The sequence below is a fragment of the Canis lupus genome, chromosome 8 (assembly GCF_003254725.2).
Source record: "Canis lupus dingo isolate Sandy chromosome 8, ASM325472v2, whole genome shotgun sequence".
Lineage (NCBI taxonomy): Eukaryota > Metazoa > Chordata > Mammalia > Carnivora > Canidae > Canis > Canis lupus.
This window is the reverse complement of record NC_064250.1, coordinates 10,286,606-10,306,767: the sequence shown is the minus strand read 5'-3', so window position 1 is coordinate 10,306,767 and position 20,162 is coordinate 10,286,606. Positions and strand designations below refer to the sequence as shown.

The window sequence follows — 20,162 nt, the reverse complement described above, 5'->3', positions numbered from 1 at the left end:
GACTCAAACCATTGTTTGTGGATCAACTGTATTTCACTTCAGACATCAAATGTGGGGGTTTTCTAAACCTTCAGCAATTCTGTGACAGTAGCTCGGTGTCCTGCAATTTAACTCAATTCTAACAGTATCTACCCAGTGATAGCATCAGATCCCACAGATTTAAGGGCTCAGTCCTACAAGATACACTCTCCTCACCTCCCCTGTCCCTTCAGGTGCTAATTGCCAGTGCAGGTTCTCATCTGTGCTTCTGACCCACCAGCTATAAAGGAGTTCTGACTGTCTTGCCCATACCAAGAACTGTGTTTGCAAGTGGGTCAAATTAGAGACATCCTATTTTGTAAAATTTTTATGAAGTAATAGTGTCTACATGAGCTCTTAATAAAGAGAATTTCCAAAAAAGTATTATTCTTCTCAAAAAAAATATTATTCTTCTCTTCATTGATTTCCTTAAGGCTATTTAAATATATGTCAGGGATTATGTTCCGTTTTTTTTCTCTTGGAAATTTAAAAATTAAGGTTAAATAATTATGTTGGTTCGATTTAGCACTATTGCAGTAGATGTCAATATAGACACCTAGAACTCATTCTTTCAGCTTATTCATGCTCAGTTTTTACTTTTTAAAAAATATTTTATTTATTTATTTTAGAGATAGTGTGCAAGTGAGGGGAAGAGCAAAGGGAGAAGGACAAGCAGGGAGTCTGGTGTGGGGCTCCATCTCAAAACTCTTAACATCATGACCTGAGCCAAAATCAATAGATGCTTAACTGACTGAGCCACCCAGACACCCCTCATGCTTATTTTATTTTATTTTAAAGATTTTATTTATTTATTTGACAGAAAGAGAGAAAGCACAGGTAGGCAGAATGGCAGGCAGAGGGAGAGGAAGAAACAGGCTGTCTCTGAGCAGAGAGCCTGACATGGGGCTCGATCCCAGGATCCTGGGATCATGACCTGAGCCAAAGGCAGATGCCCAACTGACTGAGCCACCCAGGCACTTCCATGCTCAGTTCAGATGTCTTAAGTATTTTCTTAATTTTGATCGTTAATGTACTGAATTAACATAGACTAGATAAACAAAATTCCTGGAATCACAAACACATTTAACAAAGTGAATTCTTTTATGTATGTGAAAAACCTCTCAGCATTTTTTTTAAAGTAATGTTATTTATCATAGATGAAATAAATACTTCCAGGTTTGAGATTTAGCTAGAAATTGTACATAAGGTCATTTTCATATTTTACAGTTGAGAAAACTGAGAAACTGTAGTTAAGACTTCATTCATTTATTCAGCAACAAATATTTATTGAGTTTTTACTTGTACCATGTACTGTCCTGGGTAATAGGAATATATCAGTGAACAAGAGAAATATTCATAATTTTGTGGAGCTTACATTTTAGTGGCAAAACAGGGACACTCGATTTTGTTTACTATTTTAATTTTCTTAGTATGAAATTAGACTGGCAGATATTTTGTGTCCTGCTTGCTAGTTTAAATAGTTTTGTCAAAAATAAAAAATAAAAAAAATAGTTTTGTCATGTCTTCCTGGAGCCTAAATTTTTGAAGAGTTCTTTCCTAATACTGAGGCGAAGTTACTGATGTCTGCTTTGGATTTAGGAGGGGACCTGGTAGCAGCATGAGATTGTCAACCTTGCCATATCTCTCAACCTGATTTTCTCTCCGCACTCTGTTGAGCAGCTTTATAGTGTTTTTGGTGATCAGGAGAAGCTACTCTAGAGTGAGACTGCTTAGATTCAAATCTTACTATCTCCACTGCTATTATTAGGATGTTGGTCAAGTTTATATACCTCTTTATATACCCCATTTGTCTTTTCTGTAAAGTGGGGAAAATAATATCAATTCAGGATCATTGTGAGGAGTAAATGAGTTCATACCCTTAAATACTTAAAACTGGCACATAGCATATTTAACAAATACTTGTGATGGTTAATATTTTTTCTTTTCATTTTCTTTCAAGTCCCAAAATTCTGATAATCAAAAGGTTTTTGTTAACCAGTTGATGGCAGAAACCTTATCTGAAGTAATACAAAGCTATTTATAGTCTTTATCCCACTTACTGAAAAGTCATATACTTGGTTTTATTTGTTTGATTTTGTTACTGCCACAGTTAGCGTTGGATGAGGTGTTACATAATACCTGGTATATACACTTCACTAATAAATTCCAGAACACAACTGGCCTGAACGGTTTTTGTAAAGGAATGTAGACATCTTCTAGTGAAACCATTAGCTAAGTGTCTTTTTTTTTTTTCACAATAGTATCTCAAAATTCATAATGATTTTAAATAGTTTACCTGATTAGTAATTGCCTAATTAAGGACTAAAAAAAGCACTTTGAGTTTTAAGAAAGAAAGTAATAAATTCCCGTGGCTGCTGTTCTTGAAAACTTGCGTGTAAGATTTTTATTATTCATAATGTTTTTATTTTTACTATAAAATTTGAATAGCTCCTGGGAGTTAAAAATAAGTTTCAAGAAACATACCAGTTTTGAGAGCATAAGTTTGTCCTCCAATAACAAGAAATTTTTAAGTGCTATAAAAACCATTTTGTTATTTTATCATAATATAGTAATGTTTCATTTAGTTTGGATAATCATTATTGGCTCTACTGAGGAATCTTGTCAGCAGAAAAACAAAACAAAAGCTCAAAGTCTCTTATATATAGAAGCCTTTTCCACTTAGTGACTTTTTATTTTTATTTATTTTTATTTTTTTTTAAAGATTTTATTTATTTATTCATGATAGTCACAGAGAGAGAGAGAGAGGCAGAGACATAGGCAGAGGGAGAAGCAGGCTCCATGCACCGAGAGCCCGATGTGGGATTCAATCCTGGGTCTCCAGGATCGCGCCCTGGGCCAAAGGCAGGCGCCAAACCGCTGCGCCACCCAGGGATCCCTACTTAGTGACTTTTTAAAAAATTTATACCTGGCCATATCTGAAAAAGAATTTCATTCTCTTTTCAAAGATAAGTAAATAACAAAATATGTTAGGAGTAATGGAGTTAATTTATTCTTAGCTTAGATATAATTTAGATTCCTAACTTGATACAAAATAGAATGGTTTAGGGAAGAGGGAAGCTTGTTGCCAGTACTTCAAGTATAGATAACAAGCTTGACCAAGAGTCAAGAAAACTTTTAAAACGTTGGTAGAATGTTTTAAGTGTAGTATTTTGATAGAAGTGACTCTGTGCTGCTGAAGGGGTGTGTCAGTCTATTACTACACAGATTCTGAATGAGTACTATACTACCATATTACTTTTTTTTTTTCTTAAAGATTTTATTTATTTATCCATGAGAGACAGAGAGAGGGAGAGACACAGCAGAGGAAGAAGCAGGCTCCATGCAGGGAGCCCAACGTGGGACTCGATCCCGGGTCTCCAGGATCACACCTTGCTTGGGCTGAAGGCGAGGCTAAACCGCCTAGCCACCTGGGCAGCCCCCATATTACTCTTTAGCTGTATTTTGGAGTATTTCTGAACTTAAAATTTATAACAGATTTAGAAAACAGTTATGGTGTTAGTAAACCTATTTTGAGAGAGTCCATTAAAATGGCTTGCAGTTTTCTACTTAAAAGGGGATATACTTCGGCTTATGGAAAATGAGTTTACCTGGAGCTTAATGTTTTCAAATACCAGGTAAACGAGAACTTACTAGAATAGGAGTTGATAGTTGAAAATCTTTTATGCTTTAAACCAGCTATTACCATGAAAAATGACATTGAGATTTTAGAGGATGGAGTGGTATTTTTATTAACTTTTGTTTTAGTCTCTGATAGATAAAAACAAAATATAGATTTTATTTGCCTCTGAAAATCTTAGTAATTTTTAGTATTTCTCTTTTCTCTGGAATTCTTTTATATATATATATATATATAATATTGGAAATATTTTTTTGAAAGATTTTATTTGAGAGAGAGTGCACGTCTGCATGATGGGGATAGCAGCAGAGAGAGAAGGAGAAGTAAACTCCTCGCTGAGCCAGGGAGCCCAGCTCAGGGCTTGATCCCATGATCCCTGGGACTGAGAGGGATCACGACCTGACTGAGCTACCCCAGGTGCTCCTGTAAAGTTATTTATGTGAGAAGCTTTCTAAGCTATTATAAGCAGGCTTTTTGTTTATTCTTGAAAGGATAGTATGCCGTATGAGTGCACCTTGTTCAGTGGGGAACTGCTTTTGTATCACTAGATTATGTAAAGCTTTCTGTGTAGTGCCTCACCATACTGAATTAGAGGCCAGGTATGTCAGTTTTAATATCTAAGCGCCTTAATGATTCTGATAATTAGGTTTTGAAACCTCTGTATTAAATGAATTATTTTGTATTTCATTTTATATAAAATGTCAGTGGGTCAGATGAGTCTTTCTACTTTTATCTTAAATTATTTGGAGCTGGCTGAACCTTCTATTTTAGTGCTTGGAATAGAACCACTTTTATCATTTCAGTTGGCCATTAGGGGAGAGGTTACTAACACTTGTTGTGAGTGTGGTCTCAACCCTTGTTGAGAGGCTTGATTGTTTATTTGATGCAAGAAGGTATTTCTTTTTATTTTTTTATTTCTTTGAAGATTTTATTTATTTGAGAGAGACAGAGATACTGACAGAGATAGTAAGAGAGCACAAGTGGGTAGAAGAGGGAGAAGTAGGCTCCCCACTGAGCAGAAGCAGGCTTCCTACTGAGCAGGGAGTCCAGCATGGGGGCTCCATCCCAGGACCCAGGGTTCTTGACCCGAGCTGAAGGCAGCCACTCAACCACCCAGATGCCCCCCAAAAGTTGTTTTTATTATAGCCCAGGGACAGGACCCGTGGGCAGAAAGAGCTGCTGAGAGCCTGCTATTTTAAATAGTGGTGTCATCAATTTATTAATAGTTGCTATAACCTGATTTTGTCTAATTTGCTTCTATACATAAAGTATTTAACACTTGTTTGTTAATTCCACAGGATGTTAAAGTTTGCTTCTTAATGGTTTTATAGTTTCTAAATATATTACCAGTTTTACAAAACGTTCCAAAGAATGTTTGAAATCATTAAGCAAAACTGACCTGTCTCTAATGTTTGCATTTAAATTTTGTTTAAAGTAAGAAAATTATTACAGTAAAACAGATTTCGTTATGTAATTTATTTGTTTTAAGCAAGATACTCTTACTTTAGAAAAATTGGAAACTAGTAGTTGTGAAATTACTTAAGGCTGTTAATAGCTCAGTGTTGAATGTTTTGCTCTGGTGACCTCTAGTGGTCTTGAAGTTTAAAAGTAATCTGTCAATATGGAGTAATTGTTTTTTTAGACTCATGCTGTAATCACATGCTGATTGTTGAATATGTTGAAATCAGGTGTTAAATAAAATATGGTCCAAATGAGCATCTCTACCTATATTTAAAGGAAGAAAAATTCTCTCAAAATACAACAGTAGATTTTGTTACTCCCAATTAACTGACATTAGATATGGAAACAAATTTATAAGGTTTATTTCTGCCTGTACAATATGTTTATATTAATGAATTTCAACTTAGTCGTTACAGTTATAATCTTGAAGTCAAATAATTAAAAATATTAAAATTAGTTGACTTGGGCAAAAAAAAAATTTGTGGTTTTTTATTTTTATTTTTTTAGAGAGCAGGTGAATGGGGGAGGTGGGAAGGAGAAAAGGAGATGGAGAGAGATTCTTAAGTAGTCTCCATGCCCAGCACCAAACCTGATCCAGGGCTTGATCTCATAACCCTGAAGTCATGACTTGAGCAAAAATCAAGAGCCAGGTGCTTAACCAACTGCCATACAGACAACCCGAAAATTTGTGGGTTTTTAAAAAGTACTTCCTTTATTGACAGTACTACACACTCCATGGTAGACCCTTTCCTCTTAACTAAAGGACCTAGGTCATTGACCTCATTTTCACAATAAAAATGTACTTTTTAAATCTGTTGAAAGTGAGATTAATTTTTAAACATTGATATAAAACATTTTAAAATTATGAAAATAATTTCCATGCAGGAAAGTCTATAAAACATCACTACACAGTTTAGCCAGTTATTACAAAGAGAACAACCATGACATCACTCTTGGACAGGTCAGGAAGAAAATAGAGCCTTGCTAGTACTTTTTTTTTTTTTTTTTAAGATTTTTATTTATTTATTCATGAGAGACACAGAGAGAGAGAGAGAGAGAGGCAGAGACACAGGCAGAGGGAGAAGCAGGCTCCATGCACCGGGAGCCCGACGTGGGACTCGATCCCGGGTCTCCAGGATCATGCCCTGGGCCAAAGGCAGGCACCAAACCGCTGCGCCACCCAGGGATCCCGAGCCTTGCTAGTACTGCAGGAGCTTTACCACCTGAGCCTTCCAGATTACTTCTTCCTTCCCTCATGTGGCTAACTACTCTTGTTTTTGTGTATTCATTTTCTTGGTTTTCTTTATATGTTACCAAGTATGAATTGCTCAAATATATTCGTTTAGTTGTCTGATAGTGAACTTTACGTAAATGGAATCATACAGGATGTTGTCTTTTGTGTCTTGCCTTTTCCTTCAACATTATATTGGTTTATCTGTATTATGTGTGGCTGTAGTTTGTTCATATCCTTTGCTCTGTAGTATTTCACTGTACTAACATGCCACAATTTATCTCTGATGGGTATTTAGATTGTTTGCAGTCTTTGGCTGTTATAAAAATGGTTCTGGGAATATTTTACATGTCTCATAGTACATAAATAGGCACATGTATTTCTTTTGGGTCTATATCTGGGAATTTTGGGCTTAATACATTTATATCTTCAACTTAAGTATAATGTAGAACTTTTACAAAGAGGCTATACCAGTTTATGGTCCCATAAGTCATTTATGGGAATTTCTGTTGATCTGTACTTCCTCAAAAATTGTATTGTCAGATTTCAGAAATCTTTAGCCAATCTCATACTGTTACTTTACCAATACTTTATTGGTATTTTTCATTTGTATTCCTTTGAATATAGATGAGGTTGAGAACTGTTTCATATCTTGATTGGCCATTTGGTGTCTTGTGACCTGGGATTGTCAGTCTTTCCATCATGTTGTCTTTTTTATTATGTGATGTGTCTTTTGGGGGAATGGATATGAATTCTATGTTGTGATACTTATGTTGTGAGCCACCCGGGTACCCCTCCTCCTTTCCCTTTTAATCACCATTCTACTTTCAGTTACAATCAATTTCACTACTTTTACATACCTCATAGAAGTGAAATTGTACATATGTGTCTTAAGGTGACCACCTCATTTGACACTGAATGTCTTGATGGTTCATTTATGTAGCATGTGGCAGTATTTCTTTCTGTTTTAAGGCCAGATAATACTCCTTAGTATGTATATGCCACATTTTGTTTATCCATTCATTAGCTGATGGACAGTTATGTTGTTTCCACCTCTTGGTGTTTTGTATAGGGCTGCTCTGAATATGGGTATGCAAATATCTCTTCAAGACCTGACTTTCAGTTCTTTTGGATATGTATACTCAAAAGTGGAATTGCTAGATCATATGTGATAAGTTTTATTTTCACTATTTCAAGGAACCTTCACAGTATTTCATGAGCATAATGGTTGTATCATAATCCAATCAGCAGTGCACAAGAATTCCAATTTCTCCACATCCTCACTAATACTTGTTGATGAATATTTTGAATAATTTTAAATTTACAAAAAAATTGAGCCTATAGTATAGAGCTACTGTATATGTCGTGCCCCCACCTTGCAAAACATTTTTCCTCTATTACTAATATCTTGCATTAGAGTGGTAGGTACATTTGCTATAATTAAGGAACCAATTTTGATATGTTATTAAATGAAGTCTGTAATCGACTTTAAAGTTTTGCGTTTCAATGAAAGTGTAATGTTACAGATTCACCTTACAGTATCCTGCAGGACAGTTTCATCACCCGTAAAAATTTCCTATGCTTCACCTATAATTCATCTTACCCCATATCCCTGAACACTTGATGACCACTGATCTTTTTGCTGTGTTGATAGTTGTGCCTTTTCTATAATTCCATAGTTGGAAATTATTGCAGTATGCAGCCTCTTCAGACTGGCTGCTTTCACTTTATGAAATATGCATTTGAACTTCCTCCATGTCTCTACATGACTTGATAGCTCATGTCTTTTTATTGATCAATACTATTCCCTTGTATGAATGTGCCATAGCGTATCCATTCACCTATTGAAGGATGTCTTGGTTGACTTCAAGTTTGGGCAGTTAAGAACAAAGTAGCTTTAAACATTCTTGTGTAGATTTTTGTGTGGACAAAGGTTTTCAGCTAATTATAGAAGGTACCAAAGGAACATGATTGTTGGATCTTAGTTCATTTAGTTTGTAAGTGGCTGTACCATTTTGTATTCTCATCAGTAATGAATGAGAGTTTGTGTTGCTTCACATACTTGCCTGTGTTTTGGATTTCAGCCATTCTAATGGATGTGTTGTGGTGTCTCGTTATTGTAATTTGTATATTCCCGATGACGGTGATGTGGAGTATCTTTTCAGATGCTTATTTGCCTTCTTCTTTGTTGACATGTCTGTTCAGATCTTTTGCCCTTTTAAAATTTTGGATGTTAATAAGAGTTGTTTTAAGAATTCTTTGTGTGTGGGCAGGATGTTGCCTGGGTAGCTCAGTTGGTTGGGCATCTGCCTTCAGCTCAGTCATCCCAGGGTTCTATGATCCATCCCTGCATTGGCTTTCTGCTCTGTGAGGGACTGCTTCTCTCTCTCTTTTTCTGCCTGCCATTCCTTCTGCTTGTGCTTATGTGTGCACGCTCTCTCTCTCTCTGTCAAATGGCTAAATCTTTTTTTTTTTTTTTAAGATTTTGTTTATTCATGAGATACAGAGAGAGAGAGAGAGAGAGAGGCACAGAGACATAGGCAGAGGAAGAAGCAGGCTCCATTCAGGGAGCCCAATGTGGGACTGAATCCCGGGACCCCAGGATCATGCCCTGAGCCAAAGGCAGATGCTCAGCCGCTGAGCCACCCAGGCATCCCTCAAATCTTTAAAAAAAGATTTTTTAAATCTTTAAAAAAATTCTTGTAGTACTCTTTCATCAGATATGTGTTTTTGAATAGCAGTCCTTAATCAGATACATGTTTTTACAAATATTTTCTCCCAGTTTGGGGTACTATCTTTTCATTCTTTTAATGTCTTTTGCAGAGCAGAAGTGTTTTCAATTTTAATGAAGTCCAGTTTTTTTTCAAGGATCATCCTTTTGGTTTTTGTATTTATTTGTTATTTTTTAAGATTTCATTTATTTGTTCATGAGGCGCGCGCGCGCGCGCGCACACACACACACACACACACACACAGGCAGAGACATAGGCAGAGGGAGAAGCAGGCTCCATGCAGGAAGCCCAATGAAGGACTTGATCCCTGGGATTCCAGGATCAGGCCCTGAGCCAAAAGCTTAATGGCTTAACTGTTGAGCCACCCAGGCATCCCTGGTTTTTGTATTTAAAAACTCATCAACTATGAACCTCGATTTTCTCCCATTGTCTTCTAAAAGCTTTATAGTTGTGTATTATATGTTTAGATAGTAAATTATGTATGTGTGTATTTATATGTATATATATGTTCACATAATCAGCGTATATTTGCATATCTTTCTGTATATATAGGTAGACTAAGTCTTGAAGTCTGGTATTGGTAGTCTTCCAACTTGTCCTGCCGAAGTGTGCTTGTTATTTTTGGTCTTTTGCTTTTCTATATAAAGCTTGGAATAATTTTATCAGTATCCACAAACTAACTTGCTGGAATTTTTGTAGGGCTTTCATTGAATATACAGATGAAGTTGGGAAGATTTGACATCTCAAAATGCTGAGTCTTCCTATCCATGTACATGGAATATCTCTCCATTTATTCAGATCTTTGATGTCTTTAATCAGAATTTTTTGTAGTTTTCCTCTTGTACATTCCTGTGCATCTTTTTGTGGATTGATAGCCTCCTTGTCATCATTGTCTTCTTCATCATTTTATTTATTCATGAGAGACAGAGACAGAGGCAGAGACCTAGGCAGAGGAAGAAGCAGGAAGCCTGATGCAGGACTTGATCTCAGGACCCTGGGATCCTGACCTGAGAGGAAGGCACACTCAACCCCTGAGCCACACAGGTGCCCCACTTCTTTTCTTCTTTTGGTACTAATATGAATGGTATTTATTGTTTTCAGTTTCAAATTCCTGTTGTTCATTGCTGGTATATGGGAAAGCAGTTAAGTTTTGTATATTTAGCTTATATCCTGCAACCTTGCTATAATTACTTATTAGATCTTTTTTTTTTTTTTTTGCTTGGTGTGTTTTGTTTCTTCTTTAGAGCTTTCTACATAGACCTTGTCACCTTCCTTCCAAATAGTCTTCTTCCTTCTCAATCTATATACTTAAATTTTTTTTAATAGAATGCTTTGTGAATTTGTGTGTTATCCTTGCCCAAGGGTAGTATTATATTAATCTGTTCTGTATTGTTCCAACAAGAATGTTCTTTTTTTACCTATTGCAATAGCTAGGACTTTGATTATGATGCTGAATAGGAGTGGTAAGAGGGGACATCCTTTCATTATTCCTGATCTTAGGAGGGAAAACATCTAGTTAATTACTATTAAATAGGATATTTAGCTGTAGGTTTTGGTACATTGTTGTCAAGTTGTGTAGAAGTTCTTCCTATCCCTAGTATCCTGAGAGTTTTTGTCTTAAGTAGGTAATTGATTTTGTCAAATGCTGTTTGTGCTTATATTATTATTGTCATTGATTTTTCTTATTGGGCCTGTTTGGCCAATTAATGATAGGATATATTAGTAGATAGTCAAATGTTGAACTAGCTTTGCATACCTGAAATAAATTGTTATATAGTTCTTTGTGTATATTGTTGGATTCAGTTTGCTAATACAATATTGAGGGATTTTGCATCTTTGTTCATGAGAGAAATATTAGTTTTCCTTTCTTGGGATGTCTATCTGGATTTGGTATTAGAGTGATTCTGGCTTCATCCTGTGAGTTAATAAGCAAGTGCACCTTCTGATTCTGTATCCTAGTTGCAAATGTAGACAACTGGTATCATTTCTTCCTTAAATGTTCAGTAGAATTCATCAGTGAATCCATTTGGGTGGGCCTGGTGCCTCTGGTTTGGAATGTTATTAATTATTTATTCAATTTCTGAAGTAGATACATACTATTCAGATGATCTGTTTTCTCCTGTGTGAATTTTGATAGATTGTGTTTCAAGGAACTGGTCCATTTCATCTGAGTTACCAAGTTTGTGGGCATAGAGTTAATAATATTCCTTTCTTTTCTTTCCTTTTTTTTTTTGTAAGATTTACTTATTTATTTTAGAGGAAGCACACATGGGGGGGGGCATAGAAGGAGAGGGAAAGAGAGAATCTTAAGCAGACTCCCCACTGAGCATGGAGCCCTGATAAAGGGCTCAATATCACCACCCTGAGATCATGACCTGAACTGAAATTAAGTGTCAGGTGCCTAACCAACTGAGTCACCCAGGTGCCCCCATTTATCTTTTGAAGAAATTTGGGTTGCTTCAAGGTTTTAGCTATTAATAGTGTTTCTGTTAACATGGGTCTATAAATTTCTCTTCAAGACCATGCTTTTCATTTCTTTTCAGTATACGCCCAGAAGTGGAATTACTGGGTAATATGATAATTTCTTTAAAGATTTATTTATTTATTTTTAGAGAAAGCGTTCATGCACAGGAGCATGCATGGGTGAGGGGTGAGGGGCAGAGGGAGAGAGACTCCAAAGCAGACTCTGCACTGAGTTAGAGCCTGACTCTACTTGGCCTTACATGTGCTGAAGATACATATTTGGCCAGTAAGCACATGAAAATGATGCCTTACATCACTATTATTACGGAAGCCCTGCCTCCTATGAGATACTACACCTCATTAGGATAGCTACTATTAAAAACCGTAATAACACCAGTAACAAAAAGTGTCAGGATTTGAAGAAACTGGAAGTCTTATGTAAATTATCAGTAAAATGGTAGAGCCACTGTGGAAGATAATGTGGTTCCTCCAAAAATTAAAAATAGATTTACCATATTACCCAGCTACCTGGAAGGCAGAATTGGTTGAGTGGCGGACTCTTGTCTTTCAGCTGAGGTTGTGATCTCAGAGTTGGGGTTATCAAACTGCATGCTGAGCTGATTAAGATTCTCTCTCTCTCCCTCTGTTTTTCCTCCCCCTCAAAAGAAAAAGAAAAGAAAAGCTGTTGGTTTTGTGTGACTCTATCCCAGTACTTTGCCTTTAAATTAGATATACACCTTTAAATTAGGCGAAGTACTGGGATAGAGTACTGGGATAGAGTCACACAAAACCAACAGCTTTTCTTTTCTTTTTCTTTTGAGGGGGAGGAAAAACAGAGGGAGAGAGAGAGAATCTTAATCAGCTCAGCATGCAGTTTGATAACCCCAACTCTGGCATCTTTTGGGTTTTCTACATATAAGATCATATTATCTGTGAACAGATTAATTTTACTTCTTTACTAATTTGCATTCCTTTATTTTTCTTATCTCATACTCTGGCCAGGACTTACAGTTCTAGATTGTACAGGAGTGTTGAAATGGCATCCTTCCCTTGTTTTGGTTTTATTTTATTTTATTTTTATATATATATTTAAGTAGGCTCCATGCTAAGCGTAGAGCCCAAATACTGGGCTTTAATTCACAACCCTGAGATCAAGACCCGAGTTGAGACCAATAGTCAGATGCTTCCTGACTGAGCCACTCAGGTACCAGGCATATCCCTCCTCCCTCATTCTGGTTTTAGAGGGAAAGCTTTCAGCCTTAAACTATGGAGCATGATGTTTGTTATGGGCTTTTCATATATGGCTTTCTTAATATGTTGAGATAGTTTTATTTATTCCTAGTTTGTTGAGTGTTTTTTGTTTTTGTTTTGTCACAGAAGGGTGTTAAATTTTGTCAAATTCTTTTTCTGCATCAGAAACTGAAATGGTTTTGCAGTTCTTCCCCTTTATTCTGTTAATAAGGTGCATTATATCGATTGTTTTTCTTGTGTTGAACCATCCTTGCATTCAAGGAATAAATCTCACTTGGTCTTGATGTACAATCTTTGTAATATGCTGCTGAATTTGATGTATTAGTATTATGTTGGGATCCCCGGGTGGCGCAGCGGTTTAGTGCCTGCCTTTGGCCCAGGGCGCGATCCTGGAGACCCAGGATCGAATCCCATGTCAGGCTCCCGGTGCATGAAGCCTGCTTCTCCCTCTGCCTGTGTCTCTGCCTCTCTCTCTCACTGTGTGCCTATCATAAATAAATAAAAATTAAAAAAAAAAATTAAAATAAAAAAAAAAGTATTATGTTGAAGGTTTTTACCTAAGTGTTTATAAAAGATACTGCTCTGTAGTTTTCTTACAGAGTTTGTATCTGGCTTTGGTATGAAGCATTGCTGGCCTTGATGAGCAAAAGTTTCCTCTAGAATTTTTGGAAATGTTTTAAAAAGATTTATGTTAATTCTTTAAATGTTTGGCAGGATTCACTAGTAAAGCTATCATATCCAGGGTTTTTCTTTGTATGAGGAATTTTTTTGTTCTGTTTTTTCCAAAATGCTTGCAAGCAGGGGGAGGGGCTGAGAGAGAAGGAGAGAAGTGGATTGCTTTTGAGTGGGGAGCTGCACAAAACAGAGCTCAGTCTCACGACCCTGAGATCATGACCTGAGCTGAAATCAAGAGTTGGGACACTTAACTGACTAAGCCACCCAGATACACTGTATGAGGGATTTTTGATTACTGAGTCAATCTCTTTGAAATTTACAGATTTTTTCTGATTTTCTTTCTTCATTCAGTCTTGTTTTGTGTTTTTGTATTATCCAATTTGTTAGTGTTCAGTTGTTCATAGTACTCTTCCAATCCTTTTTATTTCTGTAGAATTGGTTGTAATGCCTCCACTTTCATTTCTGATTTTGATAATTAAGGTCTTTTTTTCTTAGTGGATTCAGCTAACATTTTGTCAATTTCATGGCTTCTTTTGATGAACCAAGTTTTGGTTCTATTTTATTGTTGTTTTGTTTCTGCTTTAATCTTTATTATTTCTTTTCCTCTGCTAGCTTTAGGTTTAGTTTATTCTTTTTCTTGTTCCTTAAATAGTAAAGTTAGGTTGTTAATTTGAGGTTTTTTGTGTTTTTCAATATAAGCATTGATAGCTGTACATTTTCCCCTCAGCACTGCTTTTGCTGCATCCAGTAGGTTTTGGTATGCTATGTTTTCATATTTATTCCTAAGTGTGTTCTAATTTTTCTTGTGATTTTGTTCCATTAGTTGCTTAAGAGTGTGTTCGATTTCCACTAATTTTTGAGTTTTCTGGTGTTCTGTTACTGGTTTTTTTGTTGTGTTGAGAGAAAATTTTTTAATAATATTCATTGTTTTAAATCTATTGAGACTTAATTTGTGGTGAACATACGGTCCATCCTGGAGAATACCCCATGTATATTTGAGAAGAATACGTATTCTGTTGTTGCGTAGAGTGTTTTGTATATGTCTGTTAGATCTAGTTTGTTTATTGTGTTGAGATTCTTGTTTCCTTGTCTTCTCTCTGATTCTTCTGTCATTGAAAGTGGGATATTGAAGTCTGCAGTATTGCTGTGAAACTATTTCCCCCTTCAGTTTTTGCTTCATATATTTTGATCTTATTAAGTACACGAATATTTATAATTGTTTTATCTTTCTTTATTGAGCATTTTATTAATATATATAATATATAATATCCTTTGTCTTGTGCAATCTTTTTTTATTTAAAGTCTTTTTTGGGGATGCCTGGGTGGCTCAGCGGTTAAGCGTCTTCCTTCGGCTCAGGGCGTGATCCTGGAGTCCTAGGATTGAGTCCCACATCGGGCTCCCACATCAGGCTCCCTGCATGGAGCCTGCTCTTTCTGCCTATGTCTCTGCCTCTCTCTCTCTCTCTCTTTCTCTTTCTCTTTCTCTTTCTCTCTCTGTGTGTCTCATGAATAAATAATAAAATCTTTAAAAAAATAAAATCTTTTGTTTGGGGTCCTTGGGTAGCTCAGTTGATTAAGGTCTACCTTGGACTTATGGCCTGATCCCAGAATCCTGGAATCAAACCTCACATCAGGCTCCCTGCTCACCTGGAAGTCTGCCTCTCCCCCAGCTCATACACTTTTTCATTCTCTCAAATAAATAAAAATCTAAAAAAAGAAAAAAACAAACAAACAAAAAAACCCCTTATTTTTGTCTGATAATCATATAGGAGGTTTACAAACTTTAATATAGTAAATGTATTAGGCTTTGTCATATTGGGTCTGTGTTTCATATTCTTTTGTTTATTTTTTTTTAAGCCATTTTTCTCTCTGGGATTTCCCAAAACAAGCCTGATGCAGGTTGCTAATCCTTGCTGTGCCTTGAACAGAACCGTTAAAATGGTAATGAATTTATTCATCCTTTTCTTTTTTTTTTTAAAGATTTATTTATTCATGAGAGACGCATGCAGAGAGAGAGAGAGGCAGAGACATAGGCTGAGGGAAAAGGAGGCTCCCTGCAAGGAGCCCTATGTGGGACTCCATCCCAGGACTCTGGGATCACGCCCTGAGCCAAAGGCAGACACTCAACTGCTGAGTCACCCAGTCGTCCCTATTCATCCTTTTCTTTATGGTTAATGCTTTGTCTTGTTCAAGAATTCTTTCCTTAATCTGAGATTTTGAAGATCTGTATTAGATCCTAAAAGCATTATTGTTCTGCCTTCATATTTAGATCTATAATCCTACAACTGATCAGGCAGAAGTTTTATTTCAGCTCCCTTTCCCCTTGTGTTTACCCTGTATACTAAACACAGTTTGTGAAACAGCCATTCTTTCCTCAGTGTTCTAAACTGTTTTCATAAACCGTGTGACCTCATATACATTAATTTGTTTCTGGGTTTTTAAAAATCTGTCTATCCCTGCACCAATCACTGTTTTAATTTCTCTAGTTTTATAAACCATCTTAATGTCTGGTAGAGCAGGTTCTACCACTTCCTCCTTGGTGATTATCTCACTCTTTTTTTTTTTTTTTTTCTTAAGATTTTATTTATTTATTCATGAGAGACACAGAGAGACAGAGAGACAGAGAGAGGCAGAGACACAGGCAGAGAGGGAGTAGCAGGCTCCATGCAGGGAACCTGACGTGGGACTCGATACCGGTTCCCCAGGATCAGGCCCCGGGCTGAAGGCAGTGCTTAACCGCTGAGCCACCTGGGCTACCCTGTCTTACTCTTTCTAGGAAATTTGAATTTCTTTGTAAATTTTCGAATCATTTTGTCAAGTTCACTCACACATACACGTTCTGAAAGTTTGGAATTACTTTAACTCAGTTTGCATGAAAATTATTTTTTATGAGTGCTAGTCCATTCAGGTTGTCGTTTTTGTACAGGTTGCGGTTTTTCATGGAGAGATCTTGCACAATTTGTTGGTTTATGCCTAGATACTTTTGTTTTTTTTTAAGCCATTGTAAGTATGTTTTTTGGGGTTTTTTTTTTTTTTTTTTGCAGTTACTTTTTTAGTGTTTATTTGAGGAGATGATGCTACTAACAGTACATTGCAGTATGACCTGTAAAAATAGCTCAGAACTCATTGTCAATGAACCTTTATTAAATACTGTCTCTTATTTAATTGGTCTTTTTTATTTATCAGTATCAGATACAACCTTTTAAGTCAGAGTATCTATAGATACTCTGAGTAAGTACAGATACTTAGTGATGTGAGGTCATAAGGTCATGTCCAGTAGTCCTGTCATGTCTGTTATTTGCTTTTTACCCTCATCTCCACATAGTTTGGGTTAGGACATGTCCTTTTAAAGGTATTTTCTTAATGAATTCTCACCTTTCTTTGTCCTTTGTGAATTATCTTCCTTCAACTCCTGTTCAAAAGCTGCTGTGGATTTCTTGCCCTTTTTTTTTTTTTTTTTTAAATATAGTTTGTGTTTGTTTCATGTACGAAATTCTGTATGGATGGATAGTTTTTGATATGAAAATGCCAAGGCAGGGGCACCTGGGTGGCTTAGTCAGTTAAGCATCTGCCTTCAGCTAAAGTCATGGTCTCACTGGGATTGAGCCCTCTATTGGGCTCCCTGCTTCTCCCTCTCCTTCCTGCTCCTCCTATCTCTTTTTATCTCTGTTTCTTTCAAGTAAATTAATAAGTAAAATATCTGAAAATTCCAAGGCAAGAAGTCAAAATGAATTTTCACAATAGTGTAAGGTTCTGGTGCCTGCTTCGGTAGCATGTGGACAACAGTTTAAGACTCAAGTAGGAAACATTACCACTATTCAGGTGTTGTTGGTTTTTGTTTTTGTTTTTTACACTCCTTATGACTTTCACTTAGTTTTAGTGCCTTTCTCTTTGGAAAATCACTGATTACTGCTTTTTTTATTTAAAAAAGATTTTTATTATTCATGAGAGACCAGAGAGACAGACAGAGACACAGGCCGAGGGAGAAGCAGGCTCCATGCCGGGAGCCCGATGTGGGACTCGATCCGGGACTCCAGGATCACGCCCTGGGCCAAAGGCAGGTGCTAAACCACTGAGCCACCCAGGGATCCCTAGCTTAGAGAAATTAAACAGAATTCTGTATATTAATTTTGTATCCTGTGGCTTTACTGAATTTATTAGTTCTAACAGTTTTTTGTAGAGGCTAGGACTTTCTATCAGTATCATGCCATCTGCAAATAGTGGTAATTTTACTTCTTCCTTACCGGTTTGGAAGTCTTTTCCCCCAACCTCTGGCCTGATTGCTATGTGTAGGATTTTCAGTTCTATATTGGATAATAAAGTGACAAGTGAACACCCTTGTCTTGTTTCTGACCTTAAGGAAAAAGCTTTTAGCCTTGAATATGATATTAGCTGTGGTCTTATCATATATTACCTTTATCATGTTGAGGTATGTTGCCTCTAAACACACTTTGTTGAGTTTTTATCATGAAAGCATGTTGAATTTTGTCAAATGCTTTTTTCTGTATCTACTAAGATGATATGGTTTTATCCTTCATTATGTTAAGGGGTATGTATCATGTTTATTAATTTACAGACATAAAACCATCCTTGTACTGACTTACAAAAAAAAGAAAAGAAAAATGAATGACATACTATAAAAGCATTATGTGACTCCAATTGCCAGATCTTATAAGCATTCTACAATTAGCAGTGGAAAAAGATGAAAGATCATTTTATTCTCTTTAAAAAGTAGTAATCAGGGCAGCCTGGGTGGCTCAGCGGTTTAGTGCCACCTTTAGCCTAGGGCGTGTCCCTCCTCCTGTGTCTCTGCCTCTCTCTCTTTCTCTCTCTCTATGTCTATCATAAATAAATAGAAAAAAAAATTTCTCTAAGCTAATAACCAAGTAGTAGAAAGAGAAATTAAGAAAACAAACTATTTACAATTGCACTACAAAGAATGAAGTACTTTGGTATAAATTTAACCAGGGAGGTGAGAGACCTGTATTTTGAAAACTAGAAATGATGAAAGAAATTGAAGAGGACACAAACAAATGGGAAGTTCTACATGTTATGGATTGGAAGAATTAATATTGACAGAGTGCCCATACTACTCAAAACAGTGTACAAATTTGGTGCAATCTCTTTTAAAATACCAGTAGTGTATTCAATGGAACTAGAACACAAACAATCTTAAAATTTTTGTGGACCCACAAAAGACCCCAAATGGTCAGAGCAGCTTCTTTGAAAAAGAACAAAATCAGAGGTATTACAATCCCAGATTTCAAGATACACTACAAAGCGATAGTAATGACAACAGTGTGGTACTGGCATAAAAATAGACACATAGATCAATGGAACAGGATAGAGAACTGAAAAATAAACCCATACTTATATGGTAAATTAATCTATGGTAAAAGAGGCAAGAGTTTAGGATAGGGAAAAGACAGCTGCTTCAATAAATGGCATTGGGAATACCAGACAGCTGCATGCAAAAGAGTGAAAGACCACTTTCTTACACCATACCCAAACTCAAAGTGGATTAAAGACCTAAAAGTGAGACGTGGAACCATAAAACTCTTGAAAGAAAGAAAACACAGGCAATAATGTCTTGGACATCAACCTTAGGAGCATTTTTCTAAATATGTCCTCTCAGGCAAGGGAAGGAAAAGCGAAAATAAACTCTTTGCACCAAGATGAAAAGCTCCTGCACAATGAAGTAAACAGTCAAGAAAATGAAAAGACTTCCTACTGAGTGGAAGAAGATATTTACAAATGATATATTTGTAAGGGGTTAATATCCAAAATATATAAAGAACTTAAACAACTGAACGCCCAAAATTAAATTTAAAAAATAATAATCTGGTTTAAAAATGGACAGAGGACCTGAATAGACATTTTTCCAAATAAGACATGTGGAGGACCAAGAGACATATGAAAAGATGCTCACATCAGTAATCAGGGATATGCATAACAAAACCACAGTGACCTATCACCTTAGACCTGTCAGAATGGCTAATATCAAAAAGACAAGAAATGACAAGTGTTGGTGAGGATGTGGAAAAAAGAGAACCCTTATGCACCATTGGTGGAAATGTGTAAATTTAATCTATCAAACAGATAAAAGAAAAGATAGACTGTTACATAATGGAATATTACTCAGTCATAAAAAGAAAGAGATCTTGCCATTTGCGACAACATTGATGGACCTAGAAGGTATTATATTAAGTGAAATGAGCCAAAGAAAGACAAATACCATATGATTTCACTTTTATGTGGGATCTAAAAAACAAAGTAAATCGAACAAAAAAAACAAACAGAGTCATAAATACAGAGAACTAACTAGTGGTTGCCAGAGGTGAGGATGTTGGAAGGGTGGGCAAAATAGGTGAAGTGGTCTAAGAGGCACAACTTCTAGTTACAGAATGGATAAATTAGGGAACAATAAGTCCAGCATAGAGAATATAGTCAATAATACTGTAAGGATGTTGTATGGCGATTATGGATGTTAAGTACACTTACTGTGGTGAAATAAAGTTGATGCGGGCAAAAAACAATCAGAATTTGAGGCTGTATGATGAAATGGACATTGTAGCTCAAAAGAATCATAAATGCTACTTTTCTCTTCAGGATATTGGACTATTAGATTCTGAATAGTTCCCATTCCTTCTAGATGTTTTATTTTTGTTCTGAAAATTGCATTTGGAAGTACTAT

The 20,162-nt window shown here is 36.2% G+C and overlaps 1 protein-coding gene across 7 annotated transcripts in view; it reads left to right on the top strand.

Annotated features, from left to right (window-relative positions):
- STRN3 (striatin 3) overlaps positions 1–20,162 on the top strand; it is a 112,383-nt gene that overhangs the window by 36,324 nt on the left and 55,897 nt on the right. For 3 of the 7 annotated variants that reach the window (XR_004818281.2, XM_025443886.3, XM_025443884.3), the window contains exon 2: positions 15,326–15,409. The exons of the other annotated variants lie outside the window; for them this stretch is intronic. Coding sequence is in view for 2 of the 3 variants with exons in the window: in XM_025443886.3 (XP_025299671.1) it covers positions 15,326–15,409 (84 nt within the window). In the remaining variant the exon portion in view is untranslated. The remainder of the gene's footprint in view (positions 1–15,325; positions 15,410–20,162) is intronic. 7 annotated transcript variants of the gene reach the window in all.